Consider the following 22,825-nt stretch of genomic DNA (forward strand, 5'->3'; position numbering starts at 1 on the left):
AGGTGAGATTATTAAAATCAAAGACAGTCTACTATTTGTTGAATTGCCCAAAACCAGTAAGGCAACCCTGAGAGGGAATAAAAAGAAAAATTATAATAAGAGTAGATACAAAAACCAATAGAAGCCATGGTAATACATAATTGTAAATCCTCTTTATAATCTGATCACTGAACTTACATTATCACTACAATAGTTGTAGATTTCTCTCCTTTTAAAGGTGCTAAAAACTTTAAGAGACTGATAAATTGTAATAGACTGGTTAGGTTAGTAGTTTTTATCAAATATTTTAAAGTGTTCCTTTCATTTGGATCCTGGCTGGTACTGCCTGGAAATGAAAAGGCTCCTTAAAGTGTTTGTGGTATATATTTAGGGGACTCTGTTGTGTTAAAACAAAATAGAAAATGTAAAAATAAGTCAGGTGTTTGGTGAAAATAGAGACTGCACATTTACTGAAACTCTCTGGAGAAAGACAAGTACAGCATATATAACCAGCAAAGAATTAGAATACAAAGAAGGTACTAGAGTAATATTACAAATTAAAAAAAAAAAAAAAAGAAAAAAGGAAAACTATAGACAAGAGCAAAAACACAAACACCAAAAGTTACTGTAAACAAAAAATGCCTGGATAAGAAACTCATATGACAAGAACTCAAATCACTGCAAATTAGGGAAACACATATTTCACACATTTGAGAAATGGACTAAGAGGGACTATCCTATGTCAGTGTATAACAAAAATGTTAATTGATTTTAAAAAGGAGAAATATTTGGCAATATCTAACAAAGCCATTAGTATATATCACCTATAACTGAGCAATTCTACTTCTAAATACAGAGTGGCCATAAAGTCTAGAAACAGATTTTAAAAGAGAGGGAGAGGTAGAAATCCTTTGATTATTTCTCATTAAATCTATAGCTTTTTACAATGAAAATCAGAAAAAGACATTTACACTCATTTCAGTCAACTGACTTCTCACCTGTATAAATTTTCTTATGTCAAGTAAGATGCCTAACCACACTAAAGGCATTCCCACACTCCTTACATTCATAAGGTTTCTCACTGGTATGAATTCTCTGATGTTTTGTAAAGGATGAACTATGCCTAAAAGCCTTCCCACATGCCTTGCATTCATATGGTTTCTCTCCAGTATGAATTCTCTGATGTTCAGTAAGAGCTGAACTGTGTCTAAAGGCCTTACCACATACCTTACATTCATAGGGTTTCTCACCGCTATGAATTCTTTGATGTTGAATAAGGGCTGAAGTGAGTCTAAAGAACTTACCACACTCCTTGCATTCATAAGGTTTTTGACCACTGTGAATTCTCTGGTGTCGAGTAAGTTCACTACCTACTCCAAAAGCTTTCTCGCATTCCTTACATTTGTAGGGTTTTTCACCAGTATGAATTCTCTGATGTCTAGTCAGAGATGAACTATTTCTAAAGACCTTTCCACATACCTTGCATTCATAGGGTTTCTTACCAGTATGAATTCTCTGGTGTCGAGCAAGTTCTCTGCAGACTCCAAAAGCCTTGCCACATTCCTTACACGCATAAGGTTTCTCACCAGTATGAATTCTCTGATGTTCAATGAGCTGTGAACTAATTCTAAAAACCTTCTCACAGTGTATACATTTGTAGGGTTTTTCACCAGTGTGAATTCTCTGGTGTTCAGTAAGCTGTGAATGAAATCTAAAGTCCTTCCCACATTCCATACATTTGTAAGATTTCTCATCAGTATGGATTTTCTGATGTCGAGTCAGTTGCACATGCACTCTAAAGGATTTCCCACAAAATGTGCATTCATAAGGTTTCTCACCATCATGAATTCTTTGAAATGGAGTAATTTCTCCAGCTCTTCCATAGGTCCTTTTGTATTCCTTACATTTATAGAATGTTTCACCATTATGAATTTTCTGGGGAACACTAAGGTCTTCATAAAAACTAAATGTATTCCCATATTCCATATATTTACTAGGCTTCACACCAGTATGAATATTCAGTTGTAGTTTATGTGAGTTATCTATCCCAAAGGTTTTCCAACATTCCTTACATTCATAGGTTCTCTCACAAATATGTATTCTCTGATATTCTTCGAAGTTTGAGTCACAGATGAAGCCCTTCCCGTATTCATTATATGCATAGGGCTTCTTACTGTCATGAATTCTCTGAGATAATGTAAGAGATTTATGATTTTTATAATTGGGTACTTTTTCAGAGATGATCTTCATTTGACTGAAATATCCTACTTCAGGTCGTTCTACTTCAATATTGCTTTTGCTTTGCCAATCACTTCTGAAAATGGAGTTTTCAAGGCCAACAAATTTTCTACTTTCTATTACCTCCCACTGAGAACGATTGTTTTCAGTAATGTCCTTTCCTATAGATAAACTCATTGTCTCATACCTGGCCTCCAAATCTGAAAGAAAGGAAAAAAAATTTTTTTTCTTGTGTCACAAAAATAAAAGTTATAGAAAGCAGAGGAGAAAAACTGGAAATAATTCACAATATAAGTAAATGGTTAAAATACTGTTATGAAATTTGGAGAAAGATGAGAGTTCAGAGAATGATGACTGCATAAGAATGTAAGGTTTGTGATATGGGTAACAGACTAAGTCAGTGGATCTGAAATTTACTGTTGATCATCACCTGGTCCAGCTTATTGGTAAGCACTGATGTTCAAGAATCAATCAAGATAAACTGAACCAAAATCTATAGATATAGAACTGGTCATTAATATCTTGTAGAGATACTGTTACTACAGATGAAAATTTGATAATATATAAATACTAATAATTTTGTGATGATTTTTCCTTTTTCCCAGAATAAATCCTAACACTTTACCATGGATAATAAAGGGCTGCTTATAAGTCCTCATTCAAATCTATTGTCCCCTTTTTCCTAATTTTTTTCACCTCCTAGATCAGAAAAATTTCCATTATTTAGAGCTATCCATAGGAAGTTTCATCTCTCACAAATGGGCTCTTTGTAGGCCTGCTCCTTTTTATTATTCAGGTCTAAAAGTTAACTACCTAAGAAAGGGTGTATTAACTGACCCTAAGTAAGTAACTTCATATTTCTGTCTCTATTCCAATATCTAGTTCCTTGTCCTCATATCCATTTTTCAGTTGTGTAATGCAATAACTTTCTCTTTGTTATACCATTTATTTCATTATTCTCTAGACTCCACAGGCCAAATGCAAAAAATTTTTAATGGGCCAATGAACAGCAAGCCCCTAATATCATATATTATATGATAATTAATTACAAGAAAAGTGAATCACTGAATGAAAGGAATCTAAATAAGAATAAAAGTATACATATGAAGATAAGTCATTCAAAAACAATACATTATAAAAATAATTATGTAATTATAATAATGTAAGTTATACATGCTTCCCAACCCTCACACCATATACAGTGATTATATATATAATTGCAATACAGTAAGATACATATATATGGTGTCTATAAGTGATTGTTTTCCAATTGCTTCTCTGCTTACACATATTGTCTTCACCATTGTTGCTCATTCCCTCCTATGCAGAGCCACAACTGCTTTTCTTCATCTCACATATCAATTAAGATGAGATGTTTTATTTCTCTTTAGTAGTATTTTTACCATTATTCACCTATCCTTACTGAAATATCAGTCTTTTTTTCTTTATGCTCTTACCTATATATTCCTTTCCATTTCCTTACACCCAAAGTCCACCACTGCTATACTTCCCCAGAAAAGTATCACAATATTTCACATATTAAAATTGTTATATACCATTTTGTTAGACTTACGTAATTTGGAACAAAGTCTTGTAGCTGAAAGGAGAATATGCTAATAGAATGGAATGAAACAGAGAAGGTGGTATATATGGGGAAGAGTGTAATGCACTTTGTATCAAAGGATTTTTTGGACATTGAATGGAGGTTGGCAATGAGATAAGGTTAATAGCCTGAGGAAAATTCAAAGTGACAGATATACATTGCATGATAAGGGGCAAGAAAAATTTCCCGTGACTGAATTATGTTATGTGTAACAAAGGTGAAATAATGCAAGCATCACACTGAAACCAGATTTGAGTGCTGGTATCAGTAAATCAAAAGCACTTCCATTTAGAAATGAAGACTTAGAATGAAGACTATCTCTACTAAATAACTGTTAAGTCAATATGGAAATGTAATTGAAATCACAAATTTTCCAAAGAATCATGATGCTGAAAACATTACCAGTTAAAATCTATGGAACTCAACTATATTAGTCTCATAAAAAGTAAAGACTTAAATGCTTGTATTACAAAAATGAAAGAATGATATATGAGTATTCATTGGTTATTTCCAAATATATACATCTCACTTAAGAAAACAGAACAGAACAAAGTGACCTGAAGAAAAGGTATAAGGGGAGAAATAAACAATCAGAATGAGATAGAAATATAATCAGCCATCAAAGGAGGTATTTTTAAAAAATGTTACAGGACTCCTATGCCAATGAAGTTGAAAATGTAGAATAATTAATTTCTAGGTAAATAGATATTCAAAACAAACCCCAAAAGCCAATAAGTTTTTTTCAATGAATTTGCTGGAAAGAGAAAAAATTTTCAAAAATTCACCTCTCATGAAACAAAAAATCATAACCATGACTATTGCCCAGGTTGTATCAAAAAAACAGGTAATGAACCAGGGATAGTAGAACAAAGATCTGAATCATGATCTGGAGCAGGGAAGGTACAGATGTGCCTTGGACTGTTGTGCCAGAAAGCAAAAAAGTTTTATAATATTAATGGGTCATGTCAATAGGACACAGAATTCACTTGAGGTAGCTAAGGCAGACCACCATTTTGACAAAACAGGAATCAGAAGAGGGAAAGTTTGTGTACTAAAACATCCTAAACAAAGCAAACAGAAGACCAGAAAAATGCACTTGTAACCAATTTAGGTGTCAGGTCTGGAATATAGGTGGGGATATGGAAGTGAGCTTTGGGAAAACTTGTGTGAGGAAGCAAGAATAAATTTAGAGATTTAAAGATCAAGTCAAAGAAATCACCATAAGGAATTATCCAATATTCATACAACATCAAATATCAAAGACTGTGGTGGGCTAAAGTACACTGAACCAATGAAGATCAATAAAACCATAATGAGACATAAATAGAAGGTCAGAAAATTTCAATTGTGTTATTTGAGGCTAATTTGGTACAATAATATAAAGGACATAAACAGCCTTCCTGACTTTCTCATTAGAATTACTTTATAAGTTTACTAAAGAGCATGAGGACAACTAATAAATGTAAAGGGAATGAGAAATACAGAAGCACATTGATTCAGAGGAGGATTTCCAATTATAAAAAGCTTAGGTGAATCACTGATAAAGAGCTGTAATATCTATAGAATGCCAAACTAAGACCATGGAGATACCTTTCTGACCACACTATCTGACCACACTAGCTCTTCCCCCATCATTCTCTATCCCTTCATTCTTATACATATCACTATATATAGTCTCTATTTTTGTGTACTTGTTTATTACACATCTTGACTTCCATGAGAGCAGGGCCTATAATCTACTCACCATTGTACTGATAAAGCTAGTGCAATATTTGTCTCAGTGTAGACACTAAATGTGAATATTTGTCTCAGTGTAGACACTCAGTGTAGCACTGAGTATATGAATGACCATATTTTGTTGTTGGTAGACATCTAAATACAAGAGGAACTGGGAAAGAGTTGGTTGCACTGACGAAGATCTTAATTTGCTTCCCCAAGTGTCAGGCTTTTTTTTTTTTACCACAGGCCTTTGAAGATAATTTCCCAAAACATCACAGGGACTCACCTCTCCTGGACTAGCTAGACTTTTTATGTTGGCAATGGCTTTCCCTGCCTCATCAACCCTCACTCATCTGGCCCTGTCTTTCTGTCACATCCCTCCAAACCCTCTAGAGCAACTTCCCTTCCTCCGATAAGGTCATTACAACTGGCTTAGAGATGGAATATCCTGCTTACAACATAGAAATGTAATACAATGTGTTGAAAAAAACCAAAAAAGAATTATGACCAATTCTAAAAATACACTTTTGAGAACTGGTTAAAGTTTCAATAAATGAAGTCAAAATGATATTAATCAAGACTTCAGAGAAGAAAAATGTGAGGGGATTGGAAGAACATTAGAGAAACCAAAGAACTACAAAACATAAAGAGACAAGACAAATAAAAAAAGGTCTTATGTTATTTAAACCCAGCCAATTGTTTGTCTGGAGAGGCTATATAACAGAAGAGTTAAGAACACTGTCTTTGGTGCACAACTGCCTGGGTAAAAAACCTGCACCTGACACTAAGTGGCTACGTAGCCTTAGAAAAGTACCTTTGTCTTAAGAAATCTCTTTAATAAAATGATACAAATAGTACTTATGCAATAGGCTTATTTTAAGAATTAAATCAGTTAGTTATTTAAAGTGAATAAGACAAGGCCAAGTACAAGGCAAGAACTATGTAGGCTGAGAGGAAGATAAGTAGCTTTCTGAGGCATTGATAGGTCCTTGTTAGAATACTAAATTAAGGGCCGAGCCCGTGGCGCACTCAGTACAGTGCTGCGCTGGGAGCGCGGCAACGCTCCCGCCGCGGGTCCGGATCCTATATAGGAATGATCGGTGCACTCACTGGCTGAGTGCCGGTCACGAAAAAAAAAAAGAATACTAAATTAATGTTAAATGCAAAGTTCTTTAACCACAAATTAGGTATAAGATTTGTGGCAGGAAATAAATATGAATTCTATTTATCAATCCAGCAACATATAAATTGTACAGATTCTTTTAATAATCATAACAAATCATGACACAGTATCTTAGCTGTTCTACCAGAGGGTTGATAAGAAAATAATGAAAGCATTTAGAACAATTCTGAGTTCAAACACAATATCTCAGTGATATGCTGTATGTGTCCTGCAAGTCAAATCTAGCTTCCTGGTATTAAGAAAGATAGAAATTATATGAAAGGCCTCAGAAGGTATGAACAGCATGAAGAATGCTGAAGATGCATAATAGAGGTGTCATCTGCAACACAACAACACTGAAAACCATGCCTTTGGAAATGGAGAAGAAATTCACCTAGTTTCTTAAGAAATAGCGTTGAGTTCACTGAATATCAGCTGGTATTCTAGAGAGCATATTCTAAATTATTTGAGTCAGATAAATTTACCCAGTGAGACCAAGTTGCTGTAGTTCTCCATCATCACATCCCAGTACAAGTCCCTCTGAGCAGCATCCAGACATTCCCACTCCTCCTGAGAGAAGTTGATGACCACATCCCTGAATGTCACCAATTCCTGAAACAACAAACTCATATAGTACACGTAAAGTTGAAGGGAATATTTTTTGAGAAAAAACAAGAAATAAAGAATTGTATTATAGGAGGAGGTCTGGATATTTAAAAAGTAGACAAGAGGTAGAAGCCTACAGCATGGAAAGTAAGGAAATTAGTGCTTCCAAACTAGACTATCTACATGTCTTTAAAGAATCCATTTGATTCAGAGAAATCTTCCTGCATTCTATGGGATTTATTAACTAGCCAAATATACCTGGAAGTTAATAATCAGCTTACAAATCAAAAGAAATAGTATAGACATGCACACTGCATGTCATGTGCCTGCCTCATGAATTATCAAAAAAGATAAGTTTCTATACCCTCATTTCCCTATAGGAAAAATATCTAACTTAGAAAATGGGGTATGAACAAAATTAAAATTTTTCTTGCAGCCCTAAGTACATTATTATGTTACATATTATTATTTTACATTATATTTAGGAATAATTACTTCTAAAGACAAATTATTTAGTAAATGCTTTTTAGTGGCTACAAGGTAGTCTACTTATTGAATATGTATCACCCTTAATTATACTTGGACATTTAGGTTAGACAAGATCTCCTTCAATTCTGGGAGTCCACAATCATCATCATTTGTATGACTTAAGGTCAATCAACATCAAATTCAATCAACCTGGAAACACGGGTCCATGGAGAAGTTCAGAGTTTGCCCATGTGTCATCAAACAGATCCATCTGCTCTTTTTCTCCTTCCAAAAGTATGACAAGGGAAAACCTAAGGATTCTATTTATATTCTATATCTGCTCTTGACAAAAGACTGAACACATAGGAGTGCTGAACATTATTTGGAGAACAGACAGGTACACAGGAGGACACCGTGCTCTTCAATACCAGCCCTTACTAGAAGTTGAAAAAGTGTGGGGATATGATACAGGCTGTTTATTGGAGCTGTTTGGTAGGAGAATTCAGAAAAAGGAAATATTCACAAAAAAAGAGAGAAATAGCAACTTACATGGTCCGTGGTTAGAACTGTTAAGAATTGGTCAGGGAATTCCACTTCTGGCATGACAGCATGAGGAGCTCCATGGACACACTCCCCAGTGAGACTGGTAAGAATTATTAAAAACATACAAACAACCATTTAAACACTCTGAAAATAGCTCTAGGAACATATAGCAAATGAAGAAATATTTGTTCAAGAAAACCTACAAAAACTTCTTAAGAACTGTAAGAGTATATATTATATGAACCAAACCTGCGCCCTCCCTTGTCCTTTCCATCTTAGTGGGAAAGTCTCCACTCCTGACTGGTACATCTAAGGACACAGGGCTTCCTCAACACCCCTCAACTCTTACTTCCAGCCAGATGGCTGTCTCCCTAGGAGGCATAAGACATTATCACTTATCATCCTACCTCAGCTACCTGTTGTACAGCTGAGGGATAGTGGTTCCCTTCTTTTGCCCAGCCCCTACACATTAAATGTATGCTTTACCCTGGATGCGGCACTGCTGAGAATAATGTTGTTCTAATTGTTTTGCCTTAGCACATGGGGCAAGAGTTCCATGTCAAGACAGGCAACCAAGGAAACCTGGGGTTGCTTCCCCCCCACCCCTCTACCAAGCACTCAGATTCTAAAGTGGGAGAATCAGTCAGAGAGATGCATGCCATTTTCCCTACACCTAGCACTAGAGATGTGGCTCAGAGATCTCCAAGAAGAGAGATTTTGTCCAGTCCATAGAACAAGACCTCTGTATGCCTACCCAGAGGAACTGATTTCACTTCAAAATGTGGAGAAGTGGAGAACGGAATGTGGAGACATTTAAACTTCAAAAACAGTGAAAGTTTTGATGAAAGGCAATTGGAAGAAGGTTGACAGATTAACTGGAGATATAAGCAATACTATAGGCTAGCTAGTTTGCCAGAGATAAACAAAGAGACACTTTGGAAAAGATCTGTTGTCAGGACAAATCTCAAACACCAATCTCAGGAAGTATCACTTCAATGAAAACCCAATTTGACTGCATTAGTCTGTGAAGCAATGTATATCTTCAGGGCATTGTTGAAAACAATACTGCCATCAGTTGTAATTAGTGGCTCTTAACTGCTGGGTGTAGTCAGAAAAAGAGATACTCAAAGACAGCCCTGTCAGAAACACTGTCATCTGAGGATGACTGTAGTAACAGCCAAGGTTGTATGACGTAAGGAGCAACATCAGAGGTTCTACACTATGGTGGGGATAGACTTCCCTAAAATAAGACATCCAGCCACTAAACAAGTAAATAAGCAAATAACAATAATAAGCACTGGGACAGGAGGGTGGGGACAAAAGTACCATAGTTGCAAAAACTGTCTAAAATATCTACTTTACACAAACAATTGAGAGACAGGCAAAGAAACAGGGAAATATAAACTACGAACCAGAAAAGAAGCAGGCAACAGAACCTGTAAGAGTAACCAGATTTAAAAGGCAAAGATTTTAAAGTAACCATTATAATGTGTTCAGGTAAACAAAGGAAACAATGGTTAAAGAAGTAAATGAAAGTATGATCACAATGTTGCATCAAATAGAGAATATCATTAAAGAGAAAAATTATTAAAAATAGCCAAATGGAAATTCTGGATTGGAAAGTATAACAAATAAAAATTTCACTGGAAGGACTCAACATTAGATATGAACTGGCAGAAAAAAGAATTAGAAAACTTGAAGATAGATAGATACAAATTATGTAACCTGAAAAACAAAAAGAAAAAACTGGTGAAAAATTTACAGAGCCTCAGAGAAATGTGAGACACCATTAAGCACACCAAAGTGTACCAGAAGAGAGAAAGAAAAAAGCATTAAAATTTTTCAAAGAAATAATGAATAAAACATTTCCAAATTTACTGAAAAGTATTAGCCTACACATCAAGGAAGTTAAACAAAAGACAAACAGCATAAATGCATAGAGATCCACAAATAGATACATCATGGTAAAAATGCTGCAAGCCAAGGAAAGGAAAGGAGAGAGTCTTGACAGCAGCAAAAGGAAAATGACTTGTCAGTTACAAGTGAAACCCTGTAAGATTAACTGCTGACAATACTAAGGTCAAGAGTTTGGATCCCCCATCAGCTAGCTGTGAAGGAAACAAAGAAGGAAGGAACAAACGAATGAACAAATGAACAATGGAGGCCAGAAGGCAGTGAGATGATATATTACAAAGTACTCACAAAAACTTCCAAACAGTGTTATAACACCAAGGTCAAGGGTTCATATCCCCTTATTGGCCAGCTGCCAAACAAAACTAAAGAAAATCCAAAAAACTTTCAATCAAGTATCCAGTATCCATCAACATGCAAAAAAATAAAATGACCTCTATCTTATACCACTTAAAAAATTTAACTTGAAATGGATTAAACGCTTAAATGTAAGACCTGAAACTATAAAACTCCCAGAAAAAAACATAAGCAGGGCCGAGCCCGTGGCGCAATCGGTAGAGTGCGGCGCTGGGAGCGTGATGACGCTCCCGCCGCGGGTTCGGATCCTATATAGGAATGACCGGTGCACTCACTGGCTGAGTGCTGGTCATGAAAAATGACAAAAAAAAAACCATAAGCAAAAAGTTCCTTGACATTGGTCTTACAGTTATTTTTTTGAATATGACACCAAAAGCACAGGCAACACATGCAAAAATAAAGAGGTGAGACTACATCAAATTTAAAAGCTACTGTACAACAAAGAAAATAATTTTTAAAAAATATGAAAAGACATCCTACAGAATGGGAGAAAATATTTGTAAATCATTATCTGATAAGGGGTTAATATCTAAAAAATATAAGGAATTGATACAACTCAATGGCAAAAAACCAAACCATCCAACTAAAAAATGGGCAAAGGACCTGATAGACATTTTCCCAAACAAGATATACAAATGGCCAACAGGCACCTGAAAAGGTGCTCAACATCACTAAAAATCAGAGAAATGCAAATCAAAACCACAATAAGATATCACTTCATACCTGTTATGATGACTGTTATCAAAAAGACAAGAGATAATAAACATTGGTGAGGATGTGGAGAAAATGGAACCCTTGTACTCTGTTGGAATGTAAATTGGTATAGCAATTATTAAAAACAGTTTTCAAGTTTCTCAAAAAATTAAAAATCGAAGTACCACATGATCTAGCCATCCCACTTCTGGGTATATGTCCAAAGGAAATGAAATCTGTATCACAAAGAGGTACTTGCACTCCTGGGTTCACTGCAGCATCGTTCATAATAGTTAAGGTCTAGAAACAACCTAAGTGTCCATTAATGGATAAATGGATTTAAAAAATGTGATGTGTGCATACTTATTTACATATATATACACACAATGAAATATTATTCAGCTATTGTTGCTTTGCCTCCCACGGATTTGTCACTCCTTTTCCCCTGGGTGACGGAGCCTCCAAAGATTACTCAAAGCCCATCTCTTCTGAGTAGTGAGAAGCCCTGAAAGGGGGTTAATCTTCTGGGACCTTCAAGAGAGAGGCATTCCTTCCATTTGGGAAATTAACCACGAATCGGAGTTCTCTTCCCACATTTATTCTCCAGACCAGGAAGTTACAGGAAGAGATCACAGGTGGGGTTTTTGCTAAGTATGGTTTAACAAGTTTAACAATATAAGCTGGTAACATTCAGTAAGACAAACAAGGTGACATTCCATAATGCAATTTGCAACAAAAGCTTGATTTTAGCAAACATTCTCTTCTTACAGCCATTTCCCAGTATCTTTACATATCAATCAGTAACATGTCTGTCTTTGAGCCAACAACCTTGCTGTGTTACAATTCTTTCTCTTACAACAGAGACTATAGCCTGGGGGAAATTTCCTGTCCTTTACAAGGTCAATATTTGAAACTGCAAGGCTTTGGAAAATCAGGCCCTGTGAAGTACATTTGCTTTATGAATACTCCACAAGCTATTAAAAAGAAACTCTTGCCACTTATGACAACATGCATAAACTGGCATCATGTTAAATAAAATAAGCCAGGAAGAGAAATACATACTCTATAGTATTATTTATATGTGGAATTGAAAAAAAAAAAAAAAAAAGCTGATAGGAACAGAGAATAGAATGGTGGTTGCCAGGGACTCGGGAGTGGGGAAAATGGGGAGATGTTGGCCTAAAGGGAAAATTATAAGATGAATAATTTCTGAAGATCTAATGTACAGCACGGTGAGTATAGTTAATTATGTTGTATTGAATACTTGAAATTTGCTAAGAGAGTTCATCTTAAGCATTCTCACCCCCACCAAAATATAACCACATGAGGTGATGGATATATTAATTAACTTAATTGTGGTAAGCATTTTATAATGTATCCATATATCAAATCATCACATTGTACATTTTAAATATATATAACTTCATATGACAATTACACCTCAATAAAACTGGGGGTGGGAAGGAATCCTACAGATGGCAAAGCTATATTTAAAAATGAAGATGAAATAAAAACATCCCCAGATAAACAAAAACTGAGAGAATTTATTGTTAGTAGACTGGTATATTAGTTCATTTCTGTTGCTTATAACAAAATGCTTGAAAATGGGTGATTTATAAGAAAAGAAATTTATTGCTTATAGTTTTGGAGGCTGGGAAGTCCAAAGTCCAGGGAACACATCTGGTGAGGGCTTTCTTTGACAGTGGCTTTACAGCAATGCAGGAGTCTCACATGGCAGAAAATGGCATAGCAAAGAGACTAACCTCTCATGTGCTCTTCTTTTAAAGCCCTCAAAACCACGCTACTGACAACCATTATTAATCCATTCACTACCTCATGTTCCTACAATCTGATCACCTATTCAAGGTCCCACCCTTCAATTACTGTAATAGGATTTTCCACCCTCAACAGTTACAATGGGGATTAAATTTTTTTGGGGGGGGACATTCAACCCAAGGCAACTGGCCTTATAGAAATACTCAAGGAAGCTCTTTAAGCTGAAAGTAAGTGATCCCAGGCAGTAATATAACAAATCCACATGAAAAACAAAGAGAACCAGTAAAAGCAATTATGTAATCATAAAAGACAGTATACATGCATATCTCTTCTCCTCTTAATTGATTTGAAAATTGATTTTATAAAACATCATGTACGTAATGTATTATTGGACCTATAACATAGAGAAATGTAATACATTTGCCAATGATAACACAAAGGTGATAGGCAGAAGCAAAACTGTATTGGGCTAAGGAAATGAATCCAGATTGTAACCCAAATCCACAAAATCAAATAAGGAGAACCAGAAGTGATAAGATTAACATATAAAAGCTATAAATGTGTACAGGTTCTCCTTTCATCTCATTGCTTTTTAAAAAACAGACTAATATAAAGTAAAAATTATAACAATGAATGGCTGAGTTTGAAACATTTATAGATATGATGTGAATAACAATAATACTACACAAGGGGATAAAGAGAATAGAGTTATATGGGAGTAACATTTCTATATCTCACTTGAATTAAGCCAACACAAATCAGAAGCTGTTCCTAGTTAGTAAGATGTATATGTTAAAGCCCGAGAACAATCACTAAAGAAATAACTCAAAAAATGTAATGAAAAAAATAAAGAAAATATTAACTTAATGCAAAAGAAAGCAGTAAAAAAGGAAGAGGAACAAAAGACTTGATACATTCTTTAAAAAAATGTAGAATAGCAGATGCGATTCCAACTATGTCAATAGTATCCAACATAAATGAGTTAATTTAATCAAAAGACTGTCAGGATGAATTAAAAACAAAATTCAACTATATGTTTTTGCTTTGGTTGAATGTGTTTCCTCCAAAATTCACATGTTGCCAAAGTCATTATATTTAGAGGTGGGGCCTTCAAAAGATGATCAAGTCATGAGGTCTCTTCCTCTCATGAGTGGGATTAAGGTACTTATAAAATAGGCTTCACACAGCATTCAGCTTTCTTGCCCTTCTGTCTTTGCCATGTGAAGACACAGTATTACTCCCCTCTGGAGGATGCAACATCAAGGCACCAACTTGGAAGCAGAGAGCAGCCCTCACCAGAGACCCAAAACTGCTGGTGCCTTGATCTTGGACTTCCCAGCCTCCAAGACTATGAGAAATAAATTTCTGTTCTTTATAAATCACTCAGTCTCAAGTATTGTGTTATAGTAGCACAAATGGACTGAGACAAAACTGGACACTAGGAGAGTGGAGTGTAATATAACAAATACCTAAAAATGTGGAAGAAGCTTTGGAACTGGCAAATGGTATAGGCTGGACCAGTTCTGAAGTGAATACTAGAAAAAGCCTATATTGCTACAAACGAAGCTTTAAGGACAGTCCTGGTGAGGGCTCAGTATTAGAGAAAAGCTGCAGAAAAAGCCTGAATCCTCTTAGATTACAGAAATGGTGTTGAAAAGATTGTTGGTAGAACTATGAACAGTAATGGCCATTCTGATGAGGTCTTAGTTGGAAAGGAGAAGTATCTTATTGGAAACTGGAGGAAAGGCCATCCTTTATTATAAAGTGGCAAAGAACTTTGCTATATTATGTCCATGTCCATATTCCCCACTATGCCTTTGTGGAAAGCAAAGAACCATGAACTAGGATATTTGATGGAAGAAATCTCTAAGCAGCAAAGTATATTTAGGGTACTACTTGACTTCTCTTAATTGTTCACAGTAAAATATGAGAATAAAGAAACAATTTTTTTTTTTTTTTTTTTGTCTTTTTGTGACTGGTAAGGGGATCGCAACCCTTGGCTTGGTGTCGTCCGCACCGCGCTCAGCCAGTGAGCACACCGGCCATTCCTATATAGGGTCCGAACCCGCGGTGAGAGCGCCTCTGCGCTCCCAAGCGCTGCACTCTCCCAAGTGCGCCACGGGGCCGGCCCTAAAGAAACAATTTAAAGACAGTTTATAACCAAAGAGGAAACAGAATGTAAAGATTTGGAAAATTCTCAGCCTGGCCATCTAAAGAATAAAAAAGTGTGTTTAAGAGAGAAAACCAAGGGTGTGACCAAGTGACCATCTGATAAGGAGATTAGAATGGATAGAAGGAAGCCAGATGTTATCATCAAGACAATGGGACAATGAACCCAGAGGCATGTCAGAGATCTTTAAGGCTGCTCTTTTCATCACAGGCCCAGAGAGCAAGGGCCTTGAGGGCAAAATGGTTTTGAGGGAAAAGCCCAGGGCACCTGTAGGACCTTGGGCTCACTGCCCAAGGGTGCCTCAAGTCTATCTGCTCCCCAAATTCCAGTAAAGCACTACTCATCTGCCCTACCTGTGGTGCCAGTGGGTCCAGGTGCAGCTCACTCACCACTACAAAGGGCACAAATGGTAAACCCTGGTAGAATCAATGTGGTGCTAATTCTGCAAGTGTGCAGAATGCCAGAGCTGTGGAGGCATGGCTTCCTCCACAAAGATTTCAAAGGATGCCCTGAAGATCCTCAGGACCCCAGCAGACACTTGCCACAGGGGTTGAGCCACTGAAGTCCCCAGTAGGACAATGCCCAGCAGAACCATGGAGGCTGGGCTGCTCCCAAAGTCCCAGTCATATAGAGCCACCAGCATGCAGTGCCACCCTGTGAGAGCCAGAGGCACTTGACTCCAACCTATGAGAGCTGTGTCATGGGCTGTGCCCAGCAAAGCCATTGTAGTAGAGTCTCCTGGGGTCTTGGGAGCCCAACCCCTACCCAGTGTGTCCAGAAGATGGAACATGGAGTCAAAGATGATTATTCTTAAGGCTTAAGATTTAATGTTGTTTGCATTACTGGATTTTGCATTTACTTGGGATGAGTTATCTCTTTCTTTTTTCCTATGTTTCTCTTTTGGAATAGAAATGTTTGTCATGTGCCTGCTGTGTCACTGTATTTTGGAAGCACATAACTTATTTGATTTCACAGGTTCACAGCTAGATAGCCTCAGGATGAATGGTGTCTTGAGTCTCACCCATATCTGATTTGAATGATATCTAGATGAGACTCTGAATTTTAGACTTAAAGTTAATGCTGGAACAGTCAAAACTTTGGGGGTTACTGGGATGGAATAAGTGTATTTTCTATGTCAGAAAGTCATGAATTTGGGGGACCCAAGGGTGGAATATTATGGTTTGAACGTGTCCCCTATGAAATTCAGATGTTGCCAATGTGATAGTATTAAGAGGTGGGGTATTTAAGAGGTGATTAGGTCATGAGGGCTCCTCCCCTCATGAGTGCTGTATTAATTAGTCTTTTTCTGTTCTGTTACTGTTTCTGTTAGAAACAGAAATACCTGAAGCTGGGTAATTTATAAAGAAACAATATTTATTGCTTATAGTTTTGGAGGCTGGAAAGTCCAAAGTCCAGGGAACATCTGGTGAGAGGCTTATTGGTAGGTAGTGACTTTTCATAGCAAAGCAGGGTGTCACATGGCAGAAGCAGAGAGAAATCCAACTCCTCACTCCTTCTCCTTTTAAAGCCCTCAGGACCATGCCAATGACCACCACTAAACCATTAATGGGTTAATCCATTTACTTGGGCATGGTCCTCACAGTCTAATCAACTCTTCAAGGCCCCATCTTTCAATGATCAAAATAGGATTTCCCACCTTCTTAACATTGTCACAGTGGGGCTTAAGTTTCTAATACATGGACTTTGGGGACACAATTTCAATCCACAGCAAGTGGAACTAGGCACTTATAAAAGAGGCTTCATTCAGCATTTTAGTTCCCTTGTCCTCTACCTTCTGCCATGTGAGGACAGCAATCCTCCCCTCTGGAGAAAATGTCAGTGACCACACATGGCAAAGTATACAATCTTTGCAAAAATAGTTTAGAAAAGTCACTCACCAATAACAAACTACAATCTACAATAAGCAGTAACAAAAAACCCAAGGAGGAAGGAGAATATGACTTCTAGAATTGCCAGATTATAATATTTTAAATATTCAAATTCTCTGGAGGACATTATGCTAAGTGAAATAAGCAAGGCACAGAAAGACAAATACTACATGATCCTTCCATGTGAAATCTAAAAATGTCAAGCTAATAAAAGCAGAGAAAAAAATGGTGGTTGCCAGGGACCAGCAAAAGTGGGCTGAAGGGAGAATGAAAGTGGAGATATTGATCAAAGGGTACAGGCACAAAGTTTCAGTTAGAACAAATACTTTCTGGAGATCTACTGTACAGTATACTGACTATAGTTAATAGCAATGTATTGTATACTTGAAAACTGCTAAAAGAGTAGATCTGAAATGTTCTCATCACAAAAAAAAAATGGTAGTTATGTAAGGTAATAAGTATGTTAGTTAGCTTAATTATGGTAATCATTTCTCAATGTGTGTGTGTGTGTGTGTGTGTGTGTGTGTGTGTGTGTGTGTGTGTGTGTATCTCAAGACATCACATTGTGCATCATAAATATATACATTTTATTTATTTGTCCATTGTACCTCAGTAAAGCTGGAAATAAAATAAAATGTCCAGGGTCTAACAAAAAATATTGAGGAATGAAAAGAAACAGAAAGCATAGCTCATTCACAGTAGGCTATGGTTTGAATGTTTGTCCCTTCCAAAACTTATGTTGAAATTTAACTGCCATTGTAACAGTATTAAGAGGTGGGAACTTTAAGAGGTGATTAGGCCATGAGGACTTTGCCCTCATGGGTGAGATCTATGCCATTATGAAAAGGCAAGTTCAGGTTCCTCTTGCTCTCTTGCTTTCTTGCCTTCCACCATGTGGTGATGCAGCAAGAAGGCCCTCACCAGATGCTGGCACCTTCATATTAGACTTTCCAGAACTGTAAACTAATAAATTTCTGTTCATTATAAATTACCTAGCCTGTGATATCCTGTTATAGCAACACAAAACGGACTAAGATACAAGAAAATAAGAACAGAGGTCCTGGAGGGAAGTGCCACAGCCACAGCAGCCACCAGTGTAAGCTGATACTCACGTGGCACTGGGGCTCAGTCTTAGACCCTGGAGGGAAGTGCCCACTGGCCCAGCAGGCACCAAGGTTAACCAAGACCCATGCACCACTGGGGGCTCAGTCTAAGGCCCAGAATTGAAGTGCGCACAGGTCCAGCAGGTGCCAAGATGAGCTGAGACCCATGTGGCACCAGGGGCTCAGTCTACAGCCACAGATTCTGGAACAGGAGCCAAGGTGGTGTAATATAGCCACTGCCACACCTACTGTCACCACAAAGACTGTTCACCACCATGGTAGCAGCCAGGGCCACTCTACAGGCAACCTGCCACTTGCTCGACTACATTAATTTAAGAAGAGACACTAGTAGAGTCTGCAAATAGAGGAAGAAATCTGTATCCTCCCAGCCCACCACAGTAAATAGAAGAAGCAAGTCCTCCATCAGATGCCAAACACCAACAAAAAAATACTAGAACTACAAACAAGAAGATATGATACAACAAAAGGAATACAGTAATGATCAAATCTCAGACCCCATAGAACAGGGAATCCTTGAAACGCCTGAAAAGGAATTCCGAGTAATGATCTTAAGAAAACTCAAAGAGAAAAAAAGAAGACTCAATTAGAGAACACAATGAAACCAGAAAAAAGACCCAGAATAGGAAGGAGAAAATGTACAAATAAGTTAATACCTTAAAAAAGAGTGTAGCAGAACTCCTAGAAATGAAAGATTCACTCAGTGAAACAGAAAACACAACAGAGGGCTTGAGCAGCAGGCTAGAGCAAGCAGAAGAAAGAATTTCAGATCTCGAAAATGGTCTTTTCAAAATAACTGAGGCAGACAAAAAGGAGGAAAAAAGAATTTAAAATAATAAAAGATTAAACTGCTCTAACATCCAAATTGTGGGTATTCCAGAAGGGAAGGAGAAAGGAAAAGGTATTGAAAACCTATTCAAGGAAATAATAACAGAAAACTTCCCAGGTGTAGGGAGAGATGCAGATCTTCAGATCCAGGAAGCCCAAAGGTCCCTAAAGAGATTCAATCCAAAAAGATTCTCCCCAAAACCCATTATACTCAAATATGCAAAGCTCAAAGAGAGAACTAAAAGCAGCAAGAGAAAAGTGTCAAGTCACCTATAAGGGAACACCCATCAGACTAACAGCAGACTTCTCAACTGAAATGCTACAGGCCAGAAGAAAATGGAATGATATATTCAAAATACTAAAAGAAAAAAATTGCCAGCCAAGAATTCTATACCCAGCAAGGCTGTCCTTCAGAAATGAGGGAGAAATAGTGTATTTCCAAGACAAACAAAAATTGTGGGAGTTCACCACCACATGACCAGCCCTACAGGAAATTCTCAAGGGAGTCCTTCATCTGGAATGTGAATAATGATGATCACTATCACGAATACACAAGAAAGAGCAAAACCTGCCATTAAAACAAAAATGCCAGTGAGAAAGAGAAAGAAGCTAAATCATACCACCTTAAATTTTCAACTAACATTGAAGAAGAGAAATAAAATGGGAAGTAATGATCAAAAGATATTTAAATCATCTAAACAAAAAGCAAATAAATGACAGGAATTAAACAATACCTGTCAATAACTACCCTAAATGTGAATGGATTAAACTTCCCATTCAAAGACACAGACTGATTGATTGGATTAAAAGCGAGACCCAAGTATATGCTGTCTTCAGGAGACACCTCACCTGTAGAAACACACACAGACTAAAAGTGAAAGAATGGAAAAAGATATACCTTGCAAATGGAAACCAAAAATGAGCAGGAGTAGCTATTCTTATATCAGATAAAATAGACTTTAAACCAAAAAACATAAAAAGAGACAAAAGAAACCAAAAATGAGCAGGAGTAGCTATTCTTATATCAGATAAAATAGACTTTAAACCAAAAAACATAAAAAGGGACAAAGAAGGCTATTATATAATGATAAAAGTATCTATCCAGCTAGAAGACAGTCATAAATATGTATGCACCCAATACTGGAGCACCCAGATATATAAAGCAAACACTCTTAGACATAAAGAAAGAAATAGGCCCTAATACATTAATAGTGGGTGACCTGAATACTCCTCTCTCAGTATGGGACAGATCTTCCAGGTAACAAATCAACAAAGAGACATAGGCTTTAAACTACACCTTAGACCAAGTGGACCTGGCAGATATATACAGAACATTTCACCCAGTAACCGGAGAATAAACTTTCTTCTCATCAGCAAATGGAAAGTTATTCAGGATATACCAAATATTAGGTCACAAATCTAGTCTTCGCAAATTTTAAAAAACTGAAATCATTCCAAGTATCTTTTCAGACTACAATGGACTAAAGCTGGAAATTAATAACAAGGAAAACTCTGAATAGTATACAAATACATGTAAACTAAACAATAGGCTCCTCAATAACATATGGGTCCAAGAAGAAATTAAATAGGATATCAAACATTTCTTGAAACTAATGAAAATAAAGACACATCATACCAAAACTGTGGGATACTGCAAAAGCACTACCAAGAGGGAAACTTATTGCAATAAACACTTATATCAAAAGAATGGAAAGACTTCAAATAAATGACCTAACACTACACCTCAAAGAACTAGAAAAACAACAATCCAATTCTAAAGATAGTAGATGGAAATAAAGAAGATCAGAGCAGAACAAAATGAAATAGAGACTCAAAAACAATAGAAAAAATCAACAAAACAAAAAGTTGGTTTTTTGAGAAGATAAGTAAAATAGACAAACCATTAGCTAAGTTAACAAACAAAAGAAGAGAGAAGACCCAAATAACAAAAATCAGAAATGAAAAGGGAGACATTACAACCAATACCACAGAAATATGAAGAATCATTAGAGACTATTGTAAACAACTGTATGACAACAAATGTGAAAACCTGGAAGATATGGATAAGTTTCTGGACACATACAAACTACCCAGACTGAACCAAGAAGAGATAGAAAACCTGAACAGACCAGTAACAAGCAACAACATTGAAGCAGTAGTCAGCACTCTACCAACAAAGAAAAGCCCTGGTCTGGATGGCTTTACAGCTGAATTCTATCAAAACATTAAAGAGGATTAGTACCTATTCTCCTCAAACTATTCCAAAAAATTGAAAAAGAAACCACTCTCCCAAACTCATTCTATGAGGCCAAAATAACTCTGATACCAAAATCAGATAAAGACACAACAAAAAAAGAAAATTACAGGCCAATATCCTTGATGAACACAGATACAAAAATCCTCAACAAAATATTAGCAATCAGAATACAGCAACCCACTAAAAAAAAAATACACAATGATCATGTGGGATTCATCCCAGGGATGCAAGGATGGTTCAACATGTGAAAGTCAATAAATGTGATACATCACATCAACAAACTCAAGGACAAAAACCACATGATTATTCTCAATGGATGCTAAAAAAGCATTTGACAAAATTCAACATCCCTTCATGGTAAAGCCTCTCAACAAATTAAGTATAGAAGGAAAGTATCTCAACACAATAAAAGCCATCTATGACAAGCCCACTGCCAGTATCATTCTGAATGGGGAAAAACTGAAGCCTTTTGTCTTAAGAACAGAAACAAGACAAGGATGCCCACTTTCACCACTTCTACTTAACATAGTACTGGAGGTACTAGCCAGAGCAATCAGGCAAGAGAAAGAAATAGAGGGCATCCAGATCAGAAAAGATGAAGTCAAACTGTCCCTACTTGCAGATAACACAATACTATATATAGAAAAACCTAAAGACTCTATCAAAAAACTCCTAGAGCTGGTTAATAATTTCAGTAACATTGCAGGACACAAAATAAATGCCCCCAAATCAGTTGCATTTACCTTCTCCAATAATGAACTAACAGAAAGAGAAATCAAGAAAGTAAGCCCATTTACAACAGTCACACACACACACACAAAAAATACCTGGGAATCAAGTTAACCAAGGAGGTGAAAGATCTCTATAATGAGAACTACAAACCTCTATTGAAAGAAATTAAAGAAGACACAAAAAGATGGAAAGACATTCAATGCTCTAGGGTTGCAAGAATTAACATTATGAAAATATCTACACTACCCAAAGCAATCTACGGATTCAATGTAATCCCCATCAAAATACCAATGACATTCTTCACAGAAATGGAAAAAACAATCTTAACATTCATATGGAACAACAAAAGACCCCAAATACCCAAAGCAATTCTGAGAAAAATATAAATAAAGCTGGAAGCATAACCCTACCTGACTTCAAATTATACTACAATGCTATAGCAACCAAAACAGCATGGTACTGGCATAAAAATAGACACTTGGACTAGTAGAGCAGAATAGAGAACCCAGAAATCACCCCTCAGGCTTACAGCCATCTGATATTTGACAAAGGCAACAAAAACCTACATTGGGGAATAGACAGCCTTCTTCAAGTGGTGATGGGAAAATTGGATATCCATATGCAGAAAAATGGAACTAGACATGCATCTCTCACCATATACTAAAATCAACTCAAAATGGATTAAAGACTTAAGTATAAGACCTGAAACTGTAAAATTACTCAGGGAAAATATAGGTGAAACACTTCAGGAACTAGCTCTGGGCACTGACTTT

General features: G+C 36.6%; 1 protein-coding gene across 1 annotated transcript in view; it reads right to left on the minus strand.

Annotated features, from left to right (window-relative positions):
* Positions 1-956: 956 nt before the first annotated feature.
* The window catches only part of ZNF529 (zinc finger protein 529), a 52,219-nt gene continuing 30,350 nt past the window's right edge, over positions 957-22,825 (minus strand). The window contains exons 3-5 of the mRNA XM_063111871.1: positions 8,325-8,418; positions 7,187-7,313; positions 957-2,417 (exon numbers count right to left, since the gene is read on the minus strand). Coding sequence (XP_062967941.1) covers positions 997-2,417; positions 7,187-7,313; positions 8,325-8,418 — 1,642 coding nt within the window. The 3' untranslated portion in view covers positions 957-996. The remainder of the gene's footprint in view (positions 2,418-7,186; positions 7,314-8,324; positions 8,419-22,825) is intronic.

This window comes from Cynocephalus volans, chromosome 10 (assembly GCF_027409185.1).
Source record: "Cynocephalus volans isolate mCynVol1 chromosome 10, mCynVol1.pri, whole genome shotgun sequence".
NCBI lineage: Eukaryota > Metazoa > Chordata > Mammalia > Dermoptera > Cynocephalidae > Cynocephalus > Cynocephalus volans.